The sequence below is a fragment of the Pseudonaja textilis genome, chromosome 4 (genome assembly GCF_049901715.1).
Source record: "Pseudonaja textilis isolate UNSWEBS1 chromosome 4, rPseTex1.2, whole genome shotgun sequence".
Classification (NCBI taxonomy): Eukaryota; Metazoa; Chordata; class Lepidosauria; order Squamata; family Elapidae; genus Pseudonaja; species Pseudonaja textilis.
The window spans coordinates 59,498,839-59,511,532 of NC_141993.1; the positions used below are offsets into that span (position 1 = coordinate 59,498,839).

Genomic DNA, 12,694 nt, shown 5'->3' on the forward strand with positions numbered 1-12,694 from the left:
TCACTCTGTCAAGGACCTTGGAGTACTCATATCAAATAACCTAAGCACCAGAGCTTACTATAACAGCATTACCAAAAAGGTATTAGAGTTGTAAATCTAATCTTATGAAGCTTCTCCTCTGGAAATATTGTATTGCTAACTAGGATATACAAAACCTTTGCTCTACCAATACTTGAATCTGTCTGGAATCTGCACTGTTTATTGGATTTTAATATACAATTTAATATACAATATTAATAATTATTAATTAATTAATTAATCATTAATAAATATACAATTTAGCAAGTCCAGTATTTCACAAGAAGAATAATACACTCCTCTGCTTGCAACAGAATACCCCACACCACCAGGCTTGAAATTTTGGGCTTGGACTACCTAGAACTATGCCACTTACAGTTGGACTTAAGCATAGTACACAAAATTATCTGCTACAATGTTCTACCAGTCAATGACTACTTCATCTTCAACTGTAACAATACAAGAGCACACAGCAGATACAAACTCAATGTAAACCACTCCAGACTCGATTGCAGAAAGTACGACTTCGGCAACAGAGTGGTCAATGCCTGGAATGCTCTACCTGACTCTGTTGTTACATCCTCAAATCACCCCTCCTTTAACCTTAAACTATCTACTATTGACCTCACTCCATTCATAAGAGATCTGTAAGGGGCGTGCATAAGTGCACAATCGTGCCTACTGTCCCTGTCCTATTGTCCCCATTTATTCATACCTATTTCCTGTATTCATACTCATGTTTATTCTTATACCTATTATCTTGTAAGCAATTGACAAATAAAATAAAATAAATGAATAAATAAATAAATTTCCTGGAACAGCATGGAATCCTTTTTGCTATATGTAACAAAAGCCATGGTTTTCTAAAAAAATACTTATATATCCTAGAACACACAGACATACACACACAAACATGAATTTGCATGCAAATCTGTCATAGTGCTAATTACCAAAATGCCCTTTTGTTGCATTGTAGCCTTTAGTATTTCAATGGCTGACAATACAGAAATTATAACCTAATATTTATTGCATTTGATGGCCCCAGTGTACTCATTAGTGGTCTGATAGTAACTAATTACAAATACTGAACATTTTTAGAGGTACAATAGAATTCTTTATTGGACAAGAATCAATAAAACATAAAATGTATACATTGTATGAATGCTGTATTTCCTTGTCTAATACTACTTGTATCACAACATATAGACCTATATATACTTATATATGTGTACATATATGCCATATATATTGATATAAAGTCATTATATAGCTTTACCTAACTTTTATATAGAGGCAAAAAAATATATTAAAAAATCCACCACTGTGTTAGCTGCATATATTCATCTCAGTCTGTTGATCCCATGATTTGGTCCCTTAGACATAAAATGATATTATTTCACAGAAGTCTTCCATAAATCCCAAACTTAATGTAAAGAAACCTATATTTCCTGAGTTACTAAATACCCTCAGTAAGAAAAATGCAAAGAAGAGTCCCAGAAAAGCTGCCAGACCTTCCCTTGCTACTGTCATCATTACAAGTTAAGTAAACAGGGATGGTTAGGGGGATAGTTTACAGAGATAATAGATAGGGAAAGAAATGTGGACATTTGGTTTTTAATTAGGTGTAAACCAGTGGTGGGATTCAATTTTTTTTACTACCGGTTCTGTGGGCATGGCTTGGTGGGTGTGGCAGGGGAAGGATACTGTAAAATCTCCAATCAGAGGTGATTGCCAGTTCTTTGAACTACTCAAAATTTCTGCTACTGGTTCTCCAGAACTGGTCAGAACCTGCTGAATACCACCTCTGGTGTAAACCAAAAAGGAAATATTTAAGCAGATGTCACTTGATTCATAGTATCATCCAAACTGTAGAATTATTATTTTAAGTTTGATCATTATAAGCATTAGTGGTATCCTTGGACATAACTCAGAGGTTTCTGTATTGGTTTTATTTTTAGACTCAGAAGCCGAGGGGCAAGTGATACATCTGTCATTACACTGGATAAAGAACCTTCTGGACATGCTTTTATTGATCAGCTTGTATGCCCATTGTGCCAGCGAATGTTTCTCCGCCCATTTATGTTGCCTTGTAATCACTGCATTTGTGATAGATGTATCATGCAGAGCAGACTGAATGCTGAAATTACAGAGAGTTTCTACATCATCACATGTCCAATCTGCAACAAAGCACATTGCCTACCATTTTCTAAGAAAATGTATCTGAGGATTAATTATTTAAGGGCAAGATTGGCCAGAAAGTATATGCGCCGATATGGTTTCCTAAGATGGAGATTTGACAAAAGCTATGTCCCAATCTATTGCCAGATTTGTGATGAGAAGAAGGCGGACAAGAGATGTTTGTCATGTCAGCTGAACTACTGTAATCTTTGCTTGAGAAATTATCACCAAGATATTTCTTCCTTAAATCATGTCTATGCTAAAATTAGCGATGACATCTGGGAAGATAAAACCTGCTTAATCCATGGTGAAACAATGCTTTCCAAATACTGCCTTGAAGATCATGAACTACTATGTGAATTTTGTGCTGAGGCTCAACATAGCGATCACAACAAAGTTTCTTTATCAGTAGCATGTACAAAAATGTCTGCTATGTTATTTACAACTATTGCAAAGTTTAAAAAAGGTTCCTATTTATTTTCTTTCTGCTTGATATTTTTTAAGTTGCTATATTATATCGAATCAATGTAAATGCTAAACCCATCAGAGATTTCTCTAAGGTTAAAAGTTTCCTGAGTTCCTAAATAAGCAGATTTTGATCAATGGAGAATAAACTGTGTAGCTCAGTGGTTATCAACCTGTGATCTGCTGACCCTGGGGGGCCCCTGCAATGCCCTCACAGTGGGTTTGCGTAGGCTTGAAAAAAGGTTATGATTTAAATCTTGAGTCTTGGAGCTTTGTGGCCATGTTCCAGGGCCACAACAAGTATTTAAAGGATTCCGTGGTAAAAAATCTGAGAACCACTGATCTAGCTTATAATTATCTAGTGGCCCCTTGCAATATCTGGCTTCAGCAATGTAGATAATACATGAAGTTCATAGTCTGCTTTTAGGAAAGTTGTTATTTCTCAGTTTAATCTTAATTTAGATTATTTTACAGTTGGAGATTAGCACAACATGCAGTATGTCTGACCAATGAACATATAGACCTTGAAAGCACAGAAATATGATTTCTGAAAGGCCCTTTATAGTTCCCCTTGAATTTCTTATATTAACATGCTAAAAAAAAGTTTCAGAAGTTCCAGGATAGTCATTGTTCTTCCATTATTTGCTGGAAAGCACATATAGGCATTTGTAATCAAACATAGTTATGAAAATAAAAGCAAAAATGTTCAAATGCATTGTCACAGTGCAAATTCTGCCTTTCTTAGTTGCACCTCAATGGCAGATAGAAAGAAGAAATGTGGAGATGGCAATGTGACTGCAGGGCTCATGTTTTGTTACACTTCCTCCTGATGAACCACCTCTGGGGTGATGAAGTCATACACACACTCAGGCACATACATATACAGACCTATCATTGGCATCGTTTTCTCCGCCTCCCGCATAACTTCTAGCTTTCTTCCCCTCTTTTCAAAATCAAAACATATTTTTCCATGCTGTCTTCCATCCACTCAAAGAGCTCCAGTTTTTTTAAAATCTCTTGATCCTTATCTTTCATTGTTCAATCCTTATAGAACAATATGAAGCAATCAAATCTATGCTTTGGGAAAGAGAAGTATTGCTTCTAGTGAAGCAGAACAGTTTTGATGAGGGTACAGCCATAACATGCTCTTGAGTCTGTTTTAATTTCTGAATGTTTTGGCATAAAGGAGTAAAGTCTCAAAACCTAGCCCATTCCCTATTGCCCTTCCCAGATTATTAGGCAAATGGCAGGTTCTGCAGTTCTGATAATCACAACCTAGGCACTAAGGCAGTCAGACATTACAGAGCCATTTAAATGTGTAAAATTTCATTTAATTATAGTTTAAGGTAAACCAAGTAGACATGTTTCTGTGTTCATTTGTGTTCAGCCACACATGAGCTGGACAAACTGTTTATATAATTAATTATTACTTTTTCAAAGTGTATAAATGTGCTGTGAATAACAAATTGATGCAATGTTGCTATATAGAATTAAATAATTAAAATTATTTAAGGTAAGTTGTTGTTTGTCCCCCCGCACCCCCCGCCATCCCTATGCAGTGGAATTCAAAGATGACCTTTTTGATTTACTGGGCAAATGATGGTTTCAGGAACAAAAATGGCCTGTTGAATTTCACCAAGCCTCTTGAAACTGAGGGAAAAAATATCCAACGTTTTCTGGGGAATTGGGCTCAGTACTTAGCAATGACAGATACATAGTTCTTGCTTTTTCCAACAAATAGAAATGATCTCACAGGAAATGGAGGTTAGCAGCAAATTGCAAAGCAACTTGTTCTAGAATAAGGAAAAGAATTGTTAAAGAAACTTATTTTCAGAAAAATATGCATTCTTAAAAATTTCATAACAGTTTACTTAATTACTGATCAATCCAAATCTTATTCTGAAGCTTGTTTTTTATTCAACTTTCTGTAACTTGGAGTGGAAACTCTCTTGTCCAAAATTGGTTTGCCTGTGTTAAATGTAATATTAATCAATTTTCTATCTTGTGAACAAGAATGGTATACTTTAAAATAATATCAGTTGTGATCATTATCTTGATTCTTCTGTTGCAGTCCGTTATGTAATCGATAATGATCTAATGGAAGTCCTTGTATTAAAAAATAATTTTAAATCTTACAAAGAAACCAAAAGGAAAGAGATCAGGAATGGTTTTATGAGGTTACGGATGATAATTCAAGAGCGTGAAAAAGAAATGATGGAGGCAGTAGAAAACCTTGAACTTCAGAAACAAAAGGCACTTTTTGAATTCGCAAGCCATGCAACAAGGAAAATTGATCAAATGGACAGCCTCATGCAATATTCTAAGGAAGCTTTAAAAGAACAAAGCCCTATTGCATTCCTGCAATCTGCTTGGAGCTTAATAAAGGAAGTAGAAGATATAATTGCAAGTCTTTATCAGCCCAATCCATACCTGAAGGAAGATCCAATAAAGCATCTTAAAGTCAACTTTGAGGAGCTTGCTGAAAACCTAGTAAGCATTTTTCCATCAATCCGCAATAAATTACGATATGAACAAATGAACAGAAGTCCTTATCCTTGTGGTTCTGATGTCATGATTCCAAGAACTGTTTCAAGTGCACACATTCCAAATCCACTAGGACTGAACAGAAGTTTGTCCTTATCATCACTTAATTCACTCCCTTATCAAGCCTTTATGAGTAATGAACTGCATATTAGACCAAAATCATCACCACCAACAGAGCTGAAAGGGAATCAATTGTATTCTGTTTGGAATGCTGCATCAGATACTTCAAAAGATATAAGAAATGATCCAAGCTACGGACCCAGTTACAATCCAGATATACAGGAGGAATCTTCTTCACCTCCTGGTCTTGTTGTTATTTATCAAACTCTTGTCTACCCAACTATTGCTAAGGTATGAATTCTTGTAAAATATTTCTATTTTCTGACCTTGCACTCATTATGAGCATTAACAGTTTTTGTAAATTTAAATAGTATTGGATAATAGAAATGTGCAGTTAATCGAATTATATCTTCATCAGTTCTGCATGTAGTTGCATACTTTTTGTACCAAATAATTTCCAAGTAATTTCTTTAAAAGGTGTCTGGAAAATCTGCAGTTTCTTCTGTATGGATTTTTATGTACTTTCCTATGTCATTAAAGAATAATGTAATATATCTTTCTTGTGGCTTAGTACTATTGATCAATGTAAGAATGAAATCATATTGTTGAGTTTTGGACCCAAACTTATTATTTCATCAATGAAAAGCTTCTTTCACAAATGGACATAGGTTAGCATACTATACAATTCTTCCTTTTTGTTTATCAAGAACCTTGGTTTTTGATCTGATAATACTGTTTTTAAATTTTAGATTCTTTCCAATGACTTCAGTCATTTACAATTTAAAATAAGAGTTCTAATCTGACCTGTATTAAAGAGACTGGATGGGTAAACTAGAGTAGACTTGATATGTCTGCCTGCATGGTTTTCCGTCCAGATTATCAGAGAGTATATAATGCTGTAAAGTTGAAATTTTAGTCTTGTTTCCCTACCACCACCACCCTGATATTAAAAAGATTTTGTCTGAGATTAAAATTGGTGCTATTTGAAATAATATTTGTTTTTTAAAAATCTTTGGTAGTATGTTTATTTTGATAGTTGATAGATAGTAGTTGGTAGCTTTGATAGATTCTAAGCATTTTTTTCACATTTCTAGACCTTTGTTTTACTTTTCTGCATATTTTATAATTATTTTAAAATATACCTTTATTGCTACTTGTTAATACAATCCTAGATATTTCACTGAGTCTCTTGTGATCTAACAACCAGACTTTTTCTACACAAAATGTTCCTCTTATTGAAATAAGCCGTTGCTAAGTACTTGATTTGTCTGATTTTATTCCTCTTTACTTTTTACTTATGACCATATCCGTCAAAAAAAAGAAGTTGACCTATAAAGTGAAATTTTATTGATAGCTTTTGAAAAAAAACTGAGTTAGCTTAATTTTGCATGCTAATTGTTTCTATATAATTCTAATTCTATTTTTTTCTGTTCTTATTATTATTAGCCTTTTGTCCTTTGTAGGTTAAGTGAGTATCTTTATTTTGGTCATTCTTCAAAATAATATATCATTCAGGGATAATATTACAGCCATCCTGTGATGATAGTGGTCAAATTCAGAAAACATGAAAAATGCAAAAAATTAAATCTGTAGTATAAATTATTAAATTGTGACACAAATACCTTTAAAATAATAAGAGTAGGATTATAAAGACAATACAATATATCTTATTGATTTATCAGTTGACAAATCATATCAGCATGGGTATCAGCCAAAGTAAAATACAGTAAAATGAATTAAGATAGGATACAGTAAAATGAGATAAAACAAACTACAGAGAGATGAAATAGAATAAAAATTCCGCTATTACAGTAGAAAAGGTGAGATAAAGAAAAAAAGAATAATATAAAACAGTATAAAATAAAATATAATGCAAGAATGTATAATAAAATTTATATTAAATTTCAAAGAAAGTATATTTAGGTGAATTCATGATATGTGTTCTCTGTTGGGCAGCCCTTACTATAAACCTAACAGTTTGAGATGCTGTGGAAAGTTAGATAAAAGAGGGGCAGTGAGAAGAAGATGAATGTTCCTGTAGAGCTAGTAGTAAAGGAGGACATTTTTGGTTGATCTAACCACGATACTACAAGGACAGTGTTGTACTTTTAAAAGAACTTTCCTGTGTTTCCTATGCAAATCTGCAGTGAGATGTACACGGAACTAAACTAGGGGCCTCTAAACTGCCAACTTTAAGACTTGTGGACTTCAGCTCCCAAACTTCTTCAGCCAGGCATGAAGTGAAGTCCACAAATCGTGAAGTTGTCAAGTTTGGAGACCCATGAACTAGACTAAAGTCACAGCCCGTCTAAATTTGAGAACTGAAGTGTGTTACGTATTAGAATCTCAAATGTGGTTATTTATAAACATATCCTGTGAGAGAACAGCAGCTTCTAATTAATGTTCTATGTCTTAAACCTTTTCTTTTAAATTAATTTAACTCAATCTGACCTCTGTGGCAAGATAGCATAGCATGCTACGATGCTGATGATACCCAATTATACAACTCTATAATTCAGGGGAAGTTAATGTTCAATGTTCTTCAGGTGTTGGCTCAGTGCCTGAAGGCTATAAGAACTTGGATAGGGAGACTCAATCCTAACAAGACAGATGGTTTTTGTCTCCCTCACCACCACCCTCTGCAATAATCAGCAATGTTGACATCCCTGACTCAGATTTGCCATGTAGCTATGTTCCTATAGCTGCCTGACAATGACATTTCTGCTTCCCATTGCAGGTGATATATTTATTCATCCCTATTCCAGTAAGAAAGAAACCATTCGAAGACCAAGTTGAATTTTTGAATAACAAAATAGAAGAGTTTTAAAAATACAAATGTACTGAAAGTTCTGGTTATTGTACTAACTGGTATTAAAGACCATATATTTTCCTTCTTTATTTTGTTTGAGCCATGTGGCAGAAGTAGGTTTAAAACTAATGTATCTGGTTGAGAAATAAAACTAGAGCCCACCTGAAATGTTCTGCTTCATTTATGACAGTGGAAATATGACAGTAGAAATATAGCCTAGCCTTTCCCAATGAATGTCCATCATATGAGTTGAACTTAATTCCCCGTTATTGTGACATTTTGGCTGATATGGAAATTCAAATAGATTTTAGAAGGTGGGAGATTATTTGGTTTAAAATCCATGGGACTGGTACTAAAATGCTACACCGAATTACAAATGTCTGTATTGTGGACATTAACTATAATTAAATTGAGGTTGTGGTTTGTAGGTTTCTGAGTTTTTTATTCTACAAATATTTATAGCTCAAATAATGAAATGCTAGCAATCTTGTGTAGCAGTTTGATAGAGAAACATAAAAGTATTTTCATTACACTTTCTTTCTTTGCACTCCACAGCTTTATTGGACCTGTCCAACAGAAGAAGTAGACAGCTTTGAAATTGCTTATTATGAACTACTCGATGAAGAGGCAGCTGAAAGTTTAATCCAGCCACAACTCATAGGAGTACTTACTGGAATTGTACAACAGAATCTGGAAATACATAATCTGTCCCCTAATACAGAGTATCTCTTTAAAGTTCGAGCTATCAATGAGCATGGCCCAGGAGAATGGAGTGAAGTCTGTAAGGTACAATCTTATAAAGATAAATGCATTATCATCATATCAGATAAATAGTGTACATTAATTCACAGATTATTCAAATGAATTGAATTTAATGAAATTTAATTCAAACGTTGCTTGGATTATTTTTGTTTTTTTATGATTTGTTTTTGTTTGTTAGTTTACTATAACATAACAATTCCCTGGGATGACATGGTTTCAAAATGTTAAAGAAACATTTCTATAATATTCCATTTAATATATTAAAGAGGTAAGAAGGATACCATTTACAATGTTTGTAATGTGATTTTTGTATGGCATATTTATAAGACTGACAATTTTGATGTTCCATTTTTCCTTCACTGTTTTTTACTTTATAACTATTCAGATGAAAATTCCCTAAAGAACACATATTAAGATTTAACTTAATACAACAATTGTCCTAATAAAGGTTTTTTTAGACATGGTCTATCAGAAATAACTCATGAATTTATAATGAATACACCAAGCTGCCTCCTAAAGCCTTAGCGCAGAGAACATTCTTCTAAAATGAACCTGGAATAGATACATTGTTTTGGAATATTTATTCACATGCCTCCAAATTTGAAAACATTCTGAGGTATCTATTTAGTATTTTTAATTCCCATTCCTTCTTTTGCTTGTACATTTGCCACATTATTTGATCTTTTAAAAAGTTAACATCTTTAAAATGTATTGATTTTTAACATTTCTTCAGCAATGGTATTAAATAACCCTTCACTTTTATTTGGTTGTTGTTGCTGTGCCAAAAGGAAAAAAAAGATGAAATATTGAACATGTCCTTTCAAGGTGGTTCAATCCCAACCCTACATTTTACTGACATTACATTGAATTGATTGCCATTTAATTATTTGTAATGAGTGGGGAAAGACATCTATTAAACAGAAGCAGGATAGAGATGGACCCATATCTGCAGCCAGGAAAAGACATTAACTAATGGTTGCTTTCAGATTGCTTTTCAATTTATTTGCATTCTTATAGTTTTCCTTACATATAACGGATAGAAATGTTTATTCATCCAAATACTATAGCTTAGAAAGCTAAAAGAATCAATAAAGTATTTGTCTTGTTGGGGAAAGAGGGGCAGAGAGCTACACACTCTAATGGAGGAACTGTAATACTGTGGCACATTTCCAAAGGAGGCATAGATTCTTCTCATTGAGTAAGGTTTATTTATTTATTTAATTTATTAATTTTAAGCAGTAGCTAACTGCACTTAGACTCCAGATGGCTTATAAGAAAACCAAGAAAGGTCTGTCATAGGGCTTTTTCCAACAAACATATTTAATAAAAAATCATAACCTTTCATGAGCTGTAGCTCACTTCATCAGAGACAACAGAATGGGAAGGCAAATTGGTTGTAAAGATGTAAGTTACATGTGAGTCAGAATACACCTAACTTATCAGTTAACAATTATGATATATTACAAATTTGTTGCATTTTGAGGCCTTTTGAGGTTACCTGAAATTTTTTGGTGTATTTGACTTCAGTAATCTTTCACTTATTTTTTTCCAAATGGTCACATTGAGGTCTATGACAGAGGAAATTTGAAATGCTCTTATATTACTTTGTCCTTGATTTGAGTCTTGATGTCAAATATGTCCTTAGTAAGACCACACCTGCATCCAGTTTTGGTCACCACATTATAAAAAAGATGTTGAGACTCTCGAAAAAGTACAGAAAAGAGCAACCAGGATGATTAGGGGATTGGAGACTAAGGCATATGAAGAACGGTTGCAGGAACTAGGCTTGGCTGGTGAAGAGTAGGACCAGGGGAGACATGATAGCAGTCTTCCAATATTTGAGAGGCTGCCAGAGAGAGGAAGGGGTCAAGCTATTTTCTAAAGTGCCTGTAGGCCAGACAAAGAATAATGAATGGCAACTGAACAAGGAGAGATTTAACCTGGATATAAGGAGAAACTTTCTGACAGTGAGAACAATCAACCAATGGAACAGCTTGCCCTCAGAAGTTGTGGGAACATCATCACTTGATACCTCCAAGAAGAGATTGGACTGCCATCTGTCAGAAATGGTGTAGGATATCCTGCTTGGGTGGGGGGGTTGGACTAGATGACCTATAAGGTCCCTTCCAATTCTGATTATCTGTTATCTGTTATGTGTCTATGAATTATTTCTTTATCTTTCCTCTGAACTCACCCCAGTTTTAAGCAAGCCTAAACCATATGCCTGCTCTACCCCTAATCTTTGTAATGCAGTATATGTTGCTATATGATGAAATTCCTCAGATTTTTGTAAGATTTACTTTCTTGTATATATTCATGAGATTGCAGCTTTACAGAACCAGGATTAAAAGCAGGGGTGGAATTCTGCAGGTTCGCACCTATTCGCTAGAACCGGTTGTTAACATTCTAAGCAGTTCGGAAAACCGGTCATTAGAAGAAATTCCTGGCCTAATCCTGTAAGGGAGGCAGGAAGGAAACATTCTGGTGTTGCTTACAGAAATTGCCTCTCCGTTAACCCTTATTACATTCTTGGCAGGACTAGACTTCCTGTCTCAGGAACATCTCTGGAGTTTTTTTCCCCTCCTTTGCTGGTACTTTGCTTGTGTGGAGTGACCATTCAAAGTTACAATGGCACTGAAAAAAGTGACTTATGACCATTTTTCACACTTACGACTGTTGCAGCATCCCCACACTCATGAGAGGCCAGGCAAGGAGATGCTTGCCTTGATGTGAATGATGTTGAGTTGGCCACACCCAGCCAGTCACATGATCACCAAGCCATGCCCACCAACGAAGCCACACCCACAAGAACCAGTTGTTAAAAAATTTGAATCCCACCCCTGATTAAAAGTAGTTAAACAGGTATCTTTCTTTAAAGGAAAGGTGTGACTACATATGTCTGGAGAGATATACAAGTTAATAAATAAAGACCAAATGTGCAACAGTCTCTTTCAAATAAGAGAACATAAAAAAGCAGCTAAAGGCTAAAATCACAACAAAATCATGTGGACAAATGAAATCCTGCAACTGAACCATTTCAACCTTTTTCTTGAAATTAAAGGCCTCATCTCTGACATTTCTATTGTCCCAAATAATTACAAGAGGAAAATATAATGGGAGAGCCATTGTTTAGGGATGTTCATCTTCCTCTTTTGACAAATCTTAGTTTCAGTAATAACTCCAGTGCAAAGATTTATTTGAGCATATTTCTGAAAAAATGTTAGTGTGTTTATTTATTTAAAAACTTAACTTACTGATTTATTTAATTTTTTTATTTTAAAAAAAATCTTATTTATACATGCCAATACCTTTATTCCTCCTTACTCTCTTGAGACATCTGTCATATACCTGTGTTTCTATAGCTGATTGAGTACCATATTTCTGCTTTCCATTATAGGTGATGACTCCAGATGTGCATGCCAAAGCGAAAGCCAGATGGGGGTTGCTGAGAAATGTTCAATCTGCTTTCCGCAGATAATCCTGAACTACAGATCTACAAATCACTTTAAGGGGCAAAGCTATCACAGAGAATCCCGTTATATTTTTTCTTTTCTTTATTCTTTTTAAATTACACTTGTGAGCTAAGATCTAAAACATTCCTTCCAAAATAAACAGGACCACAAAATAAAATCTCAGCTCTTGTATTTTATTTTTTTACTATTTTTTTCACTGAAGATGGTTAAAAAATTACATTGTTTAAGAAATACATGATAAAAAATTCCTTAAATAAATTCTGTGGTGTACCAAAACTTCAAAGGCACATAATAGACATGTTTTCATATGGAAATGAAGGGCTTACTCTTTATTTTGTCAATCCAGAGCCTTGGTTTTTGTTTCATTTTAATTCGATATTGGAAA

The 12,694-nt window shown here is 34.3% G+C and overlaps 2 protein-coding genes across 2 annotated transcripts; both read left to right on the forward strand.

Moving 5' to 3' along the window:
* Positions 1-1,992: 1,992 nt before the first annotated feature.
* On the forward strand, positions 1,993-2,727 carry LOC148125854 (tripartite motif-containing protein 42-like). The gene has a single exon (XM_087933893.1). It carries the CDS (start codon positions 2,080-2,082, stop codon positions 2,725-2,727), a length of 648 nt encoding a protein of 215 aa, XP_087790019.1. The 5' UTR covers positions 1,993-2,079.
* Positions 2,728-3,650: 923 nt separating this feature from the next.
* Positions 3,651-12,445, forward strand: TRIM42 (tripartite motif containing 42). Its single transcript, XM_026701121.2, has 3 exons — positions 3,651-5,556; positions 8,630-8,860; positions 12,234-12,445. Exons 1-3 carry the CDS (start codon positions 4,759-4,761, stop codon positions 12,312-12,314), a joined length of 1,110 nt encoding a protein of 369 aa, XP_026556906.2. The 5' UTR covers positions 3,651-4,758; the 3' UTR covers positions 12,315-12,445.
* The last annotated feature ends 249 nt before the right edge of the window (positions 12,446-12,694 follow it).

Coding starts and splice junctions, on each gene's coding strand:
- LOC148125854 (XM_087933893.1), top strand. CDS start 2,080: ATGTTTCTCCGCCCATTTATGTTGCCTTGTAATCACTGCATTTGTGAT.
- TRIM42 (XM_026701121.2), top strand. CDS start 4,759: ATGGAAGTCCTTGTATTAAAAAATAATTTTAAATCTTACAAAGAAACC. Junction 5,557..8,629: donor TCTACCCAACTATTGCTAAG/GTATGAATTCTT, acceptor TGCACTCCACAG/CTTTATTGGACCTGTCCAAC. Junction 8,861..12,233: donor AATGGAGTGAAGTCTGTAAG/GTACAATCTTAT, acceptor TTTCCATTATAG/GTGATGACTCCAGATGTGCA.